The sequence below is a fragment of the Canis lupus genome, chromosome 16 (assembly GCF_003254725.2).
Source record: "Canis lupus dingo isolate Sandy chromosome 16, ASM325472v2, whole genome shotgun sequence".
In the NCBI taxonomy this organism is placed as follows: domain Eukaryota; kingdom Metazoa; phylum Chordata; class Mammalia; order Carnivora; family Canidae; genus Canis; species Canis lupus.
In genome coordinates this window covers 9,740,931-9,756,915 of record NC_064258.1, presented here as the reverse complement: position 1 = coordinate 9,756,915, position 15,985 = coordinate 9,740,931, and the positions used below count along the sequence as shown (strand labels likewise).

Sequence of the window (15,985 nt, the reverse complement as noted above, 5' to 3'; positions counted from 1 at the left end):
AACTTATCAAAACTTTTGGGATGTAGCAAAAACAGTTATAAGAGGAAATTTTATAGCTATAAATGCATGCATCAAGAAAAAAGAAAAACCTCAAATAAAAAACTTGGGTATCTGGGTGATTCAATCCCTTAAGTGTCTGAATCTTGATTTTGGCTCAGGTCATAATCTCAGGGTTGTGGGACTGAGCCCCACATCAGGCTCCACACTCAGTAGGGAGTCTGCTTAAGATTCCCTCTCTCCCTCTCCCTCTACTCCTCATTCCTCTAGTAAATGCACATGCTCTCTCTGAAAAAAGTCAATAAATCTTTTTTCTTTAAGATTTTATTTATTTATTCATGAGAGACACAGAGAGAGAGAGAGAAAAAGAGAGAGAGAGAGAGAGGCAGAAACACAGGCAGACTCCATGCAGGGAGCCCGACGTGGGACTCGATCCTGGGTCTCCAGGATCAGGCCCCGGGATGAAGGCAGCACTAAACCACTGAGCCACCCAGGCTGCCCCAAAGCCAGTAAATCTTAAAAAAAAAAAAAAAAAAAAAAAAAACACAAACCTAACTTTACACCTCAAGGAACTAGGAGACAAAAAGAAAAACCTAACCCCAAAGTTAGCAGAAGGGAGAAAATAATAAAGACTAGAGTGGAAATAAGTAAGATAGAGAATAGGAAAAATTAATAAAACTAAGAGTTGGCTTTTTGAAAAGATAAACAAATTTGACAAATCTTTAGCTAGACTAACAAAAAAGAAAGCAGACTCAAATGAAAGTGTTAAGTGAAAGAGGAGACACTACAACATATAAAAGAAATACAAAGGATCATAGGAGAATATTCTGAAAAATTACACACCAACAAATTAGATAACCTAGAAGCAATGGATAAATTCCTGGAAATATACAACCCACTGAGACTGAATCATGAAGAAATAGAAAATGTGAACAGATCAATAAGGATTAAGTAGACTGAGTCAGTAATCAAAAACTTCCCAACAAAAAAAGCCCAGGACCAGATGGTTTCACTAATGAATTCTACCAAACATTCAAAGAATTAATACTAATCCTTCTCAAAATTTTCCAAAACAATCAAGAGAAGGGAACATTCTCAAACTCATTTTATGAGACCATCATTACCACGATGCCAAAGTCCACTAAGGACACTACAAAAAAAAGAAAACTACAGGCCAATATCTCAGATGAATTAGATGCAAAAATTCTCAACAAAATACTAGCAAACCAAATGCAACAGTACATTAAAAAGATCATCCAACATGGGGCACCTGGGAGGCTCAGTTGGTTCAGCATCTGACTCTTGGTTTCAGCTCAGGTCATAATCTCAGAGTTGTGAGATCAAGCCCCATGTCAGGCTCTGTGCTCAGCGCAGTGTCTGCTGTGGATTCTCTCTCTCTCTCTCTCTCTCTCCCCACCTCTGCTCCCTCACTTGCACTCATGCTTTCTCTCTCTCAAATAAATAAATACAATCTTAAAAAAAAAATCATGCAACATGATCAAGTGGGATTCATCTTTGAGATACAAGCATGGCTTAACATATGCAAATAAGCAAGTATGACATATCACATTGATAAATGAAAGACAAAAATCATATGATCATCTCAACAGATGTAGGAAAAGTATTTGATAAAATTCAATTTCCACTCATGATATAACCTCTCAACGAACTGAGTGGGGAAGGAAAATATATCAACATAGTAAAGGCCATATATGACAAACCCAGAGCTAACATACTCAGTTGTGAAAGGCTGAAAGTTTTTCCTGTAAGATCAGAAACAAGACAAGAGTGCCCATTCTCATCACTCTTGTTCAGTACAGACTAGAGTCCTAGCCAGTGCAGTCAGGCAAGAAAAAGAAATAAAAGGCATCCAAAGGAAAAAGAAAAAAAAAAAAAAAAAAAAGGAGAAAAGAAGTAGAATCTGTTACCATTTGCATATGACATATTACGTATAGAAAACCCTAAAGGCTCGACAAAAATACTGTTAGAATAAATGAATTCAATAAAGTTACAGGATACAAAATTAATATATTAAAATCTGTTGTGTTTGGTGGTTTTTTTGTGCTTGTTTTGTTTTTTAAGTAGCTTCCATGCCCAGTGCAAAGCCCAACGTGGGGCCTGAAATCAAGACCTGAGCTGAGGGATCCCTGGGTGGCTCAGCAGTTTAGCGACGCCTTCAGCCCAGGGCATGATCCTGGAGTCCCAGGATTGAGTCCCACATCGGGCTCCCTGCATGGGGCCTGCTTCTCCCTCTACTTGTGTCTCTGCCTCTCTCTCTCTCTAATTCTGTGTATGTGTGTATGTCTCTCATGAATAAGTAAATAAAATCTTAAAAAAAAAAAAGACTTGAGCTGAAATCAAGAGTCAGACCAACCAACTGAGCCACTCAGGTGCTCCCAACGTTATCTATATACTAATAATGAAGTATTTGCAAAAAAAAAAAAAAAAAAAAATTTAAACAGTCCCATTCACAATAGCATCAAAAATAATAAAATAGGGACACCTGGTGGCTCAGCGGTTAAGCACCTGGCCCAGGGCGTGATCCTGGAGTCCCAGGATCAAATCCCGCTTCTGGCTCCCTGCATGGAGCCTGCTTCTCTCTCAACCCGTGTCTCTGCCTCTGTCTCTCTGAGTTTCTCATGAATAAATAAAATTTTTAAATAATAATAATAATAATAATAATAATAATAATAATAATAATAAATACTTAGGATAAATTTAACCAGGAATTAGAAGATCTGCACACTAAAAACTTTAAGACATTGATGAAAGAAACTGAAGACACAAATAAATGGAAAGATACCCCATGTTCATGGTCTGGAAGAATTAATATTGCTTAAAGTTCATACTACCCTGGGGTATCTGGGTGGCTCAGTCAGTTAAGCATTGGCCTTGGCTCACGTCATGATCCCAGGGCCCTGGGATGGAGCCCCACATTGGCCTTCCTGCTCAGCCATGAATCTATTTCTCCTTCTCCCTCTGCCTCTCCACCTCTTGTGCTCTCTCTCTCTCTCTAATAAATTTTTAAAATCTTTTTTTAAAAAAATGTCTATACTATCCAAAGCCATCTATAGATGTCATCTATAGCCCTCTGTAGCCATTAAAATTCCAGTGGCATTTCAGAAATAGGAAAACAATCCTAATATTCATATGGAACCAGAGAAGACCCTGGTGACCTAGGAGCCAAGAATACAAAACAGGGAAAAGATAGTCTCTCCAATAAATGGTGTTGGAAAAGCTGTATATTCACAACCAAAAGAATGAAACTGGGCCCCATCTTATATCACTCACAAAAAATAACTCCAATGGAAAGATTTAAATGTAAGACTTGAAACCATGAAACTCTTAGAAGAAACCTTAAGGGAAAGGCTCCTTGACATTTGTCTTAGCAATGATTTTCTGGATATAACACTCAAAGCACAAGCAACAAAGCAAAAATAAAAACATGGACTATATTAAACTTAAAAGCTTCTGCACAGCAAAAAAAAGATTCAACAAACTATGGAATGGGAGAAAATATGCACAAGATATATATCTGATGAGGAGTTAATATCCAAAATATATAAGGAACTCATAAAACTCAATAGCAAAAAAACAAAAACAAACAAACAAACCCAAACTCTCTAAAAGTGGGCATAAGATCTGAATAGACATTTTTCCAAAAAAGGTATACAAATGGCCAACAGATATATGAAAAGGTCAACCCCACTAATCATCAGAGAAATGTAAATCAAAACAACAGTGAGGTATCACTTCACACCTGTTAGAATGGCTATCATCATAAAGATAAGAGATGGGTGCTGGTAAGAACATGGAGAAAAGGGGACCCTTGTGCATGACTTGGTGGGAATGTAAATTGGTACAGGCATCGTGGAAAACAGTATGGACATTCCTTAAAAAATTTTAAATGGAACTACCATGTGACCAAGGAATCCCACTTCTGGGTATATACCCAAAGGAAATGAAATCCACTATATCTTGAGAAGATATCTGCACTCCCCTGTTCACTGCAGCATTATTTATAACGGCTAAGACATGGAAGCCACCTAAGTGTCCACCTATGGACGAATGGATAGAGAAGATGGAATGTGATACACACACGTGCACACACACATATGGAATATAATTTGGTCATAAGAAAGAAGGAAATCCTGCCATTAGAACTACATGGATGGACCTAGGAGGGCATTATGCAAAGCAAAACAAGTCAGACAGAGAAAGACAAATATTGTATGATCTCACTTATCTGTGGAATCTAAAAAAGCCAAACTCAAAAATAGAGAGTAGATGGTAGCTGCCAGGGGCAGGGGATGGGAGAAATGGATGATGGTGGTCAAAGGGTATGAAGTAAGATGAATAAGTTCTAGAGATCTAACATACAGACAGCATAGTGACCGTAGTTAACAAGACTGTATTATATACCTGAGAGGTGCTGAGAGTGTAGATCTTAAAAATTCTCACCACATCCACAAAAAAGACAACTATGTGAGTAATGGATGTGTTAATTAATCTTGTGGTGGTAATCACTTTGCAATATGTAAAAATATGTGATATTTATTTGATATATGTAAAAATACATATATCAAATCATCACATTGTGTACTTTAAACCTATATGGGGTCATATGTTAATTATCTCTCAATCAAGCTGCAAAGTTGTGCATAAATTCACAATCTCCTAGGTCAAATAGTACTTTGCTTTGTCCCAAGTTGAGCTCTCTCTGGTGTTATAGGTAGTCCTTTAACATTAGGACTTCAGAATCTGGTATACTTGCTGTATCACAGTTTTAGATAAATACACATTTCTATTTTGCTGTTCTTTCTCTAATAATATGCCACAGTTTTACTGCCCCTTGTAACTCCAGCAAAATGCAAGACTGATGTTCTGGGGAAATACCAAAAATGAGTCCAAACCCTCTATTTTGTACAAGCAATTTGAATTTCTGGTCTCTACATTTGCCACTAGCAAAATGCAGTTGCTACTTTTCTAGCCACGTGTACAGAACTGTAATACTGCCCCGTGTTTTGGACATGGCTGCTGGACTCCTCCTTCACCACTGGAATCTTTTGGCAAATCAATAATTTCATGATTTCACTGTGAATGCCTTCTTCCAGATTATTTATAAAGATCCTTATCAACACAGGTCCAAACTCTCATCCCTAGAGAATCTGTTCTTTATACCTCCCATCCTGAGAAGGGCTCATCTATCCCACCCTTTGTTTGCTATTTCTAGGCTAATTTCCTGACCACTTCTATTCCCTAACCACCTACTCCCTCCCCAAACTGAGCTGTAGTCATTAATTTTTTATTAGCCCTTAGAATGGAATACTACTATCAAAGGACTATGTGAATGTTTATTACACTGAAAAGTTCTGATATATTTTAGAAATAGTTTCATCTTGCAGAAACCAGGTCCCCATATATTTGGGTATGTAATTAAAGATTCTACAAACTTGTCCAATCAGAAAGGAACAGTCAATAAAATCTAATTCTAGCATCCTTTTTAGATGACTTCTTATCAGATTCATATCTGGAATCCATACAACCATTGTAGGATAAAGTCATCATTTTGGGCAACATTTTCAATTTCATTTTAAAAATTACTTTCTGATTAAAATCACATGTTCATTGTATAAATTATATGCTCATTGGAGAAATTTTGAAAAACACACAGAATGTATAAAAAATAAAATGAAAATCACCTAAAGTTCAATCAAGTAAATTATTATAAACATTTTGGCATATTTCCATTATTATTTCATAGGTTTCATATTAATATTTGAATGGCAGTGCATGCATTTCTTGGTAATCTCTATTCATTATATCACTCAATATGTCACTCAATTTTTATTTTTAAGAGAAAGGGATGGGGCAGCGAGGAGAGGGAAAGAGAATCATAAGCAGGCTCCATACCCAGCTTGGAGCCTGACCTCACACCCCTGGGATCATGACTTGAGCTGAAATCAAGAGTCAAACATTTAATTGACTGGGCCACTCAGGTGCCCCTCAATAATTTTTTTTAAATGACAATGGCTACATAACATTCCAACATCTAAAGATTCACTATATTGATTCATTCTTCAACTGCTGGACATTTAGGTTGTTTTAATACTTTCACTTGTACAGATTATATTTTGATGAAGAATCCTACACCATTGTACATGAATTCTTGTCTACACCTCCACACTGGGTCACACTCTAAGGGGGAAGAGATGTAGGGCACAGTCCATATGCAACCCATCAGATGGCACCACCGGCTGGAATGCCTTGGTTAATTTCCACAAACCTTACATCCCCACCTGAGGGAGCTTGTACAACTAATGGAACACTTCCTTATGTAGTTTTATGGTGCTCTATAACTGTTTTATGTGCATAAATTAACCTCCACCCTGACCTTGAAATCTCTGAAGCCAAGCTTGCTAAATAAGGCAAGACTTTCACAAGTCATTTTAATTTCTTCTTTGTTTTATGCTTATTTAATGTTACTTGCAATTTTTTATTAGTTTATAAATTTTCTTTATACTACAACTGGCAAAGGAACTAGTCTGGAAGAGGGAATCAAGAGCCATTCTTACAGAGAAAACTTGGTAAGGGGATCACAGGACAATGATCCCAGCTCAAGGCAAACCCCCACCACTATCCACTAGGTCAGTTCTGCATCTTTCTCTCTGATACCTCTCAACCACCCACCTCTCTGCCCCTGCACTTCGGGTTTCATCCTGCTAGCTTGCATCAGCAACGCCATAGCTCTAAATATCCCATTTTCCAAGCTCTGTAAGTTAGCGGTCAATCAAGAAAAAAGTCCAAAATAACATAATTCACATTGAGATGGGAATAAATAACAGCCCAAACCTCCAACTCTCTGTGAGCATGTGCAGTTTTAGTAAGTGACTTTTCCATTCAAATGAATCTTTTGTTCCTAATCTTGCTAGTTTACAAAACAGACTCTGTGAAGGTTGGTAACTAGACTTACTGTGGTAGTCACTTTGGAGTGGATGCAAATATCAAATCATTATCTTGTACACCTGAAACTAACATGATGTTATATATCAATTTTATCTCAATTAAAACAACAAAAAGTGGAGACAACTGGGTAATATGAAACAACCAGGGCAGCCGGAGTGACTCAGTGGTTTGGCGCCGCCTTCAGCCCAAGGCCTGATCCTGGAAACCCAGGATCGAGTCCCATATTGGTCTCCCTGCATGGAGCCTGCTTCTCCCTCTGCCTGTGTCTCTGCCTCTCTCTGTGTCTCTCATGAGTAAATTTTTTAAAAATCTTAAAAAAAAAAAAAAAAAAAAGAAAGAAACAACCAGGGTTGGCAGGAGGCAGGGAGGATGAAGTACTAGGATAGAGGGCACAGAATTCTCCTCTCTCCTGTCTCTTAAGGTCTCTTCCAGCTGGACGATTTATGGCTATGATGCTACTAATAATACCTACCACTGCATGAAACTGGCTATAGTTTTGGTAATTAAAAAACTACTCCAAAAAATAAGGTCATCTTGATGGCATGGCAACCCAGTGACACAATTCTTTTGCTGTGCTCCCCAATGGGTCTATTTGTCTAGACACTAGTCGAACTCAAATGATACCACATTCACTTGCTACCTGATACAGCCATCAGTCTAAATTAGAATCTTCTCATGGCATTTCCCATTTGCATGAAAATACAGCATGTTTTGGGACGCCTGGGTGGCTCAGTGGTTGATCCCAGAGTCCAGGGATCGAGTCCCATATCAGGCTCCCTGCAAGGAGCCTGCTTCTCCCTCTGCCTATATCTCTGCCCCACACTGTGCCCCTCTGTCTCTCATGAATAAAGAAATTTAAAAATCTTTCAAAGAAAAAGAAAATACAGCGTGTTTTCAGACAACTCGCTGCCCCTCCTTCCCTCCTCCCTTGGCCTTCTTAGGGTACCTGCACCACACTGTTCCCAGCAGCAATAGTGGCCCTTCTCCACATCCGCCTTCGGGTGGACACCTCACTGAGCAGCTGGGCCAGCTTGCGCTCCATCTCAGCCTGAAACACTTCATTCTGGAGCTGCTTCTCAACGACGCCCAGGAGAACTACATTTACAAAACGAAACATGCAGGCCCCAAAACAAGTTAGCAGTGGAGGAAAAATGAGTGCATGTAGAGGAGAAATTAACACAGGACTCCTATAAACTGCCAGTCCTTCAGGAGGAGGCATTAAGAGGAGAAAAAGCAAACATGAACGGGGTCATGGGGAGCCAGGAAGTGCCATTTAGGGGTCTTATTTACAGTTCTAAGCTCTATTACACAGACTGGTGGCAAGAAGTCCCAGGAACTCAGCAGCATAGAAGCTTTGTAGCTAAGAACTCCCACACAGGAGCCAACATTTAATCCACACTTCTGTCCAAACTTTTGGAAATGGTCTGAGTTCATATCTTATCTTGACTCAAGACTCAGACTCATAAACTGACCCAAGATAAGGGTGCCTGTCTTAAAACATCTGCTGTAAACAAGATTATCAAACAGATAATGGGCTTGTCAGCATATCATCGGAAAAAAAAAACCCTTGCGTATTAGCCAGAGACCGTTCTGAGACAGGACTACGGACAAGTCTCTGAAGTGCTATGAAAATCATCTGGAAAATGGGGCCACCATACCATGCAAAAAGGCAGAGCCTTTACACAGGATGTTGTATGTGAAGGAGAACCTGCAGGGTATGCGAAGCCATAAATGATGATCATGACCATGGCACATGCTTCCAGCCCACAGACAGCTACTTACTGTGCTGCTCACACACTGGGCACAGTGAGTGTGTAACTAACTCTTACACTTTTATTACCCAGTTAGAAAGCCTTTATCTGCAATGCCATAGCTATAAATATCTGACCCAGGTCCACAAGACTTTTTTAAAAACCTCCTTATTTGATCCCTGAGCTACCTTATTCATCCTCATAAAACCAAACAAATATGGCTTTTAGGGGGAAAAAATAAAGAGAGAGAGATTCTTGCTTTGGAACTCCATCCTGTTCTGGATCAGAAGACTGTTAATTCTTGTTAGACTTTCCCCTGGACTTGATGTATGAATTTTAAAGAAAGCCAATCCTTTTTGTGCCATAACTCAGTGGGACACATTCCCACAGCTGGATCCGAATTCCCTTCTCATTCATTCTTTGCCAAGAATTTAAGGGACATTATGCCCTGAATTTAGGACTCAGAAACAAGAAAGGCGGTATCATGCTCAATATGCCTGCACAGATGTCTTTATTCTTACAGTTCCCAAAACATTATGTAAGTTAAACATACCTGTTCTCACCCAGGAGGACTTCAACAACTGAGATAAGTTTAGCTGTGGGTACTGGAAGGCTATAAAAAGGAAAAGGAAAGGAGGGAAATCTGTAAAAGCACGTTTGCACCCATCAGGAAGGTAAAGTCTAGGGAGTATCCAGTATGTCACACTACAATGCCATTCCTATATCTTTTATGGATATAAAACGTATGTAAGAACAAAACGCCACACTGGTGTGAAGTCATGGACAATATGCAGTTTCTGAGCACAAGTGTCTCCAGTAGAAAGATGGAGGAAAAAAAAGTAAAAGTCTTGCTTGAGTGACACCATGGGACAGACACTGCTTCATAGAAAGCCCGCCTGCCTGTTCGCAAGCTCCCCTTGAAATCTCATTGTTCCAGAGCAATGAGTTTTCACACTGTGTTCCCCAGGGCCCTAGGATTCCCAGCAATGACTCAGGGTAAAATGACCCTATGTCCCAGCTTGCATGGGACAGTCCCAGTGTACCCCGCTGTCCAGCACACTTATTATTTTATCCATACCTGCACAGAACAAAAAGGTGCTGTTTGTAAAGAACAATATTTATCCCTGCCACGTTTGCATCTGATAAGTTATTCTTTTTAATTTAATTAACAGCACACTAAAATGCATAAAAGTCATTAGACCATTTGGCTGCTCCACTTTTGAAAAAGAATTTGATGGTTTTTGGCCTGACTTCAACCCCGGAATCTACTTTTTGAAGTGAATGTTTTCCCCACCCCCACCCCACTCCTTTTGCACCGTGATTCTAATTGCTTCAGCCAGGAAGAGTGGTTTTGTTTGTTTTCATTTATTGTTCTTTTTTTTTTTTTTTTTAGTTTTATGTGTACATGTAGTAAAATTTACTCTTTCTGGTGTACAGTCTTACGGCTTTTGACAAATGCACGAAGTTGCATAACCGTCACCACATTAAAGATATAAAGCAGGCTCATCAGCCCCTAAAAATTGCCTTCTGCTACTCCTCTGCAGTCTAGCTTTCCTTCCAGCCGTCACCCCTGGAAACCACAGGTCTGTCCTCTGTGCCTTTGGTTTTACCTTTCCCAGACTGGTGTAGTCTTTGACAATGCCCTTTATTTTCAAAAGACAGTAAGAAAGCAAGGCTAGTGGGTGAGGAGGGGGCCTGGAGGCCCACCCTGAACTGACTGTGAGAAACTCCAATTTTATCTGATTTACAGCCTGGACTTCAGCCAAATATTTCATGTGGAAAAAAAGGTCTAGCGATGAAAACCCTTGTGGCCACTTTCCCAGCACTTCGCGAGAGAGCAGTACTCACGTTCGGCGATCTGGAGCACAGGGTATCCCAGGTAGAAACTGAACTCCACCACGCTCAAGTTCCTGAGCAGCTGGCTCACTTCTGTACCATTCAAAAACCCCTGCGCACCTCTGACGGCAAAGATGATATTGACTGGGCCCCGCCGAGGAGCGGGCCGTGAAGCACCCATGGTGATATTCAAGATCTGAAAGAAGGGAGGAAGTTTATCCACAAGAAAGCAAAACACTATGCAAAAGGCCTATAATTTCTCTCTCACCACTTCTCTCATTGATTTTTTTTTATTATTATTCATGATAGTCACACACAGAGAGAGAGAGAAAGACAGAGACACAGGCAGAGGGAGAAGCAGGCTCCACGCAGGGAGCCCGACATGGGACTCGATCCTGGGTCTCCAGGATCGCACCCTGGGCCAAAGGCAGGCCAAGCTGCTGTGCCACCCAGGGATCCCCTGATTTTTTATTTTAAAGGAGGTAATGGTTTCAAAGGAACGAACTGGCTCCACAACCTGATTCCCGTTTGCAACACTTTAAAATTCTCAGTTTACTGAAAATGTTTTTTACGTGAAGGGAAGAACTGAACGTGTGTATTGTATCGTCCTCCCTACCCCACCCACCCCAAATCCCACTGAAATAACCATACACTGAACAAATGGGAATAAATCCCCAACAGCTCTGACAATGGAAGAAAATCAGGGATTCTGTTAAGTTGCTGGAAAATGGAGAGAGCATGGGATCACAATGATATAGGCCAGCATCAAGGGAATTGGGACCCACATCATACACAGGCCTGGAATGCAGGGGCCCTGGGACGGCCCCGTTCTTTGCAGGAACGGACAGCAGGGGAGCCTGTGAACAGCTATCAGTGCAATTAATCAAAGCTCGTGTCCCAAAGAGCTTAGCTGACTTTCACCTCTTCTTTCCTTTCTTTCTTTTTTCCTCCTCTTTCCTTTCTAACTGCCACAGGCAGGCCAATACAGAGGTGATGGTAGCAGCCACATCTTTACCTTGACCAGCCCTAGGGAAAAGGAGCTCCCCATCAGCACAGGCACAACGATTGTGTGGGTTTGGCCCCAACAAGAAGGTGGGTAGAGACTCTTATCGGTCAGAGCACACAAAAGACAGGGAAGGAAAGAAAACGAAAGAAAAGGCAGCTTTGGGGATACCTGGGTGGCTCAGTGGTTGAGTATCTGCCTTCGGCTCAGGGCATGGACCCGGCATCCTGGGATCAAGTCCTGCATCGGGCTCCCCATAGGGAGCCTGCTTCTCCCTCTGCCTGTGTCTCTGCCTCTCTCTCTCTCTCTGTGTCTCTCATGAATAAATAAAACCTTTTTAAAAATGAATAAATAAATAAAACCTTAAAAAGAAAGAAAGAAAGAAAGAAAGAAAGAAAGAAAGAAAGAAAGAAAAAGAAAGAAGAAAAGAAAGAGAAGAAAAGAAAAGAAAAGAAAAGAAAAGAAAAGAAAAGAAAAGAAAAGAAAAGAAAAGAAAAGAAAAAGCTTTGTTGTGAAAAGAACACTAAAGCACTCCATTTCCAGGAATCCATATCCTGCACTGGTGAGGGAGGTGGGGGTGAGGGTGGTGGGGGTGAGGGTCCCAGTGCTCCAGTGAATCCTCCCATCGGAGAGACAGGGCGGGTTTAGACACAGATGCCACAGCTGAAGGGGCAAGTTGCCAAAATTAACAACCTGCTTCTTCACTCCTAAGGGCACCTAACCAACGGTCTCCAAATATTTACAGAAAACTGAGAGCATGAACGCCAAGGACCAAGATCAACAAAGAACAATGGGTGCAGAGAAAACCAAGACAGCATGGGCACCAGAAGGCAACTTTTAAGAAATTCTCATTAACGTCCTCAGAGACTTTCCGGGTGGTATCACATTATCATTCGAGATAATCCTGCATTTTTGCAGGAGAAGCCACCATGAAAAAAAAAAAGTCAAGAACAAGGGAAAAATGACAGCTGAAAGCAAATTCAGCAGAGGGGCTGAAAAACATGATGGATGCAGCTGAAGATGAAATTAATGACAAAGTTTAGAAAATCTGTAAAAATAGGGAATTTTTTAAAAAAGATTTTATTTATTTATTCATGAGAGACACACAGAGAGAGGCAGAGACATAGGCAGAGGGAGAAGCAGGCTCCCCCTCCCAGGAGCCTGATGTGAGATTTGATCCCAGAATCCCGGGATCACGCCTTAAGTCCAAAGCAGGCGCTCAACCACTGAGCCACCCAGGTGCCCCAAAAATAGGAAATTTAAAAAGAGATGGTATTATTAGAAAAAAAATATGAAAGGTGGCTCCAGGTGCACAAAAATCTATTTATTATCAATTCTAGAAAGAGAGAACAAAGAATATGGAGGATAAAATATCAAAGAAATATAAAAACGTCAGTAGTTTCCATACAATACACACAAAGTCTGCTCAGTGAGTGGCTATATTCTCTGTTTTTGAGTGAAGCACTGCATTTCATGCTATTCCATAACATGAAATACCAGTATATTCAGGCATCCCCCCCCCACTGGATATTTAGGCTGATACCATTCCTTCATAGAACATTCTTGAGGGGCATGCAGGTGGCTCAGTCAGTTAAGCATCCAACTGGTGGTTTCAGCTTAGATGGTGATCTCAGGGTCATGGGATCAAGACCTGCACTGAGCTGCATGCTCAGCAGGGAATCTGCTTAAGATTCTTTATATCGCTGTCTGCCCCCCCCCCCCACTTGTGTGCTCTCCCCGTCTACCTAAAATAAAATCTTTAAAAAAAAAATTCTTGGATTTCGGGCATATGCTCATCTCTGTCCAGCTCACCACACCTGAGCTCCCTGGTCATCCGACTACTCCACCATCTTCAAATATGACTACCCCATTCACACTATGTGATCTCAGTGCCCTGGAAAGAGATAGACCTTGACTCATGTGAACTAAACTTCTTCTATAAGAGGGAATTAGTAACAGTGACTTGTGGCCTCAACAAAACATGTGAAATTAGTTCATCTTCAAAGGACAAAGCACCCTGTTCTGCATTCAGGGCTATTCTCACCTGCACAGTGAGGTTATGCGTCCCCTGGTGGTGTTTTCTCACTTCAGAAAGAGCTATCATCAGGCCTTTCTCGATGCGCTGGGTAAAGTTGCAGAAGCCAGTATCCACACTCTGAGGCACGAACTGAAGAACTGAGGAGAAGGCAGCAATCACAGGCCCATGAGCCAGGCACTGTTTTAGGATTGAGGAATGAGGACGCGAAAAATACTAACTCAACTAACGCATCCACAGCATGGGATTAAGTAGTGAGAGGTATAATTTAGGGGTCTCATAGCAGGGAAATGTTGAAAGCCAACTCTACACCAAATGAATATACATAACATGGAAGTGACTTGTATCACTTTAAAATGGAAAAGATACAATGTGAGCATCAAAAGATGCGAAATGCAAAGTCTCAGCTACAGGCGAAATGACGCGGTATCTGGTATTCCTTTAAAACACTCAACTCCTCAAAAAAACACAAGGGATAGATGTACAAAATTGGGGATAATGTCAATAATTTCTCAAGTAAGGATGTGTGTGTGTGCATGTACCTAATGGTCTTTCATCTCTTAGAGGCTTGGGCTGAAATATTTATGGGTGGGATGACATGATGCCATATCCACATAATGTGGGAGGAGGGCATGCAGGTGCCACAAGTTAGACTAGGAGGTGAAAATCGTTGAAGCCATACGATGAGTATGTGGGGGCTCATTCAACTACTCTGTGCACTTTTGTATATGCTGGAAATTTTCTGTAATTATACAAGTTTGGGTTTTTTTTTAAATTTTAAATAAATTTTTAAAAACCCTCCCGCAATTCTTTTAACAACATAAAGAATAAAATGAAATTTTATTTACAAATCAATCAAAACAACTATGCTCAGTTTTCTCACCCGTATGAACTTGGAACCTGGACTCTGGCACAAGGAAGGAAGGTTTCACAGCCAGGATTAATGGAGTTTGGTCACGTACAAGCTTACTATTTATAAGTACATTTATGACTGATATTGCCGTGTAAACGAAAGGCCCAGATGTTACCAGGAACGTGAAGTCAGCGAACAGTTCATAAACCTATGAAAATTTAAAAATACAAAAGACGGTAATTACCTTACTTCAGAGGACTAGAACTCAAAATGAAAGGAAGTTGTACAAAGTAGAAAAGCAACACAGCAAGTAAGGTGAAAAATAAACAGGTAGCTTTAAATGAAGGGGGAGGGCTGCACAGATAATGAAAATCTTATTTTAGCTATGCCTCTTACAGATCCACCAACCTTCTCAAAAACAGAATAAAACTGTAGGAGCAAAGGCAGCGAGAAAGAAGAACAGCCAATAATATGAACCGAATGGGGAGTTACGTAGAATTCAAAGTTGTTGTATTTAATCCACATAAAAAGGAGCATTTAGTCCACTGAGCAGAGCTGCCCAAAGGAAATTCATGAGCCGCACAGACAATTTTAAAATTTCTAGTAGCCAAATTAAAAAGCATGAAAAGAAACAGGTGAAATTAATTTCACTTAACCCAATACTTCTGAAATATTTCAACGTTTGGTCAATGTAAAAAATTATTAGCGAGATAGTTTACATTCTTTTTTTCACTGTCTTTGAAATCCTGTGTAAATTTTGCACTTACAGCACATCTCAATTCAGACAAACCCTGTTTCACATGCTCAGTAGCTATAAGGGGCTCGTGGCTCTGTTCTGGATGGTGCAGGTCTAGAGCATGGCTTTCTGTCCTCATCAGGGGAGAGGAGATATTAGCACAGACAGGGTCCACGGTAAAACGTATGGAAATTTCTCTCTAGCTCACTGAGTATACAGAAATATGCATACGTGCTCACTTTAAAATCACGCCATAATCCCCAACTCCGGTCTCAGAGTCTTTTTGTTCCAAATCTGTCAACACATTCCTCCAGTGGACTAAACCCGGCCTCATGTGGGATCAGGGCTTCCCTGACAAAGTGATGTTTAAGTGGCCAGCCAAGAATGAGCACATGTTCATTGAGAGGAGGAGGGAGGAGAGGAAAGAGAGCATTCTAGAACCATGATATGCCTTCAACCCAAGCTCCCACGCCACAGGGACCCACCTTGAGCTCTACCGCACGGTTGAAGTGAATCCTCAACACCTCTTTGATGGATGTAATTATGTACTCCTGCACAGCTCTTCTGGCCAGAACTACAAACCAAAGCCAACCATCAAATGCAATTTAGTTTCATTATGAAGAACATGGGCATCCCATTTCTGGTCCCCAAAGCAGAGAGCCTGTGTTATGCCACACTGTGACAGCAGCTCCCCAAATCACTTTTCAAAATAAGGCCCAGACTATGAAAAGGCAGAGGAACAACAGCAACAACAGAGGAACAACAACAACCTGCTGTTGTTGACATTACTAGGTTTTCTCTTGGCTAT

The 15,985-nt window shown here is 40.7% G+C and overlaps 1 protein-coding gene across 1 annotated transcript in view; it reads right to left on the bottom strand.

Moving 5' to 3' along the window:
• The window catches only part of KIAA1549 (KIAA1549 ortholog), a 144,838-nt gene that overhangs the window by 63,848 nt on the left and 65,005 nt on the right, over positions 1 to 15,985 (bottom strand). Inside the window, exons 4-9 of the mRNA XM_049095268.1 lie at positions 15,663 to 15,751; positions 14,472 to 14,649; positions 13,598 to 13,728; positions 10,563 to 10,746; positions 9,268 to 9,327; positions 7,910 to 8,058 (exon numbers count right to left, since the gene is read on the bottom strand). Of these exons, the coding sequence (XP_048951225.1) occupies positions 7,910 to 8,058; positions 9,268 to 9,327; positions 10,563 to 10,746; positions 13,598 to 13,728; positions 14,472 to 14,649; positions 15,663 to 15,751 (791 nt within the window). The remainder of the gene's footprint in view (positions 1 to 7,909; positions 8,059 to 9,267; positions 9,328 to 10,562; positions 10,747 to 13,597; positions 13,729 to 14,471; positions 14,650 to 15,662; positions 15,752 to 15,985) is intronic.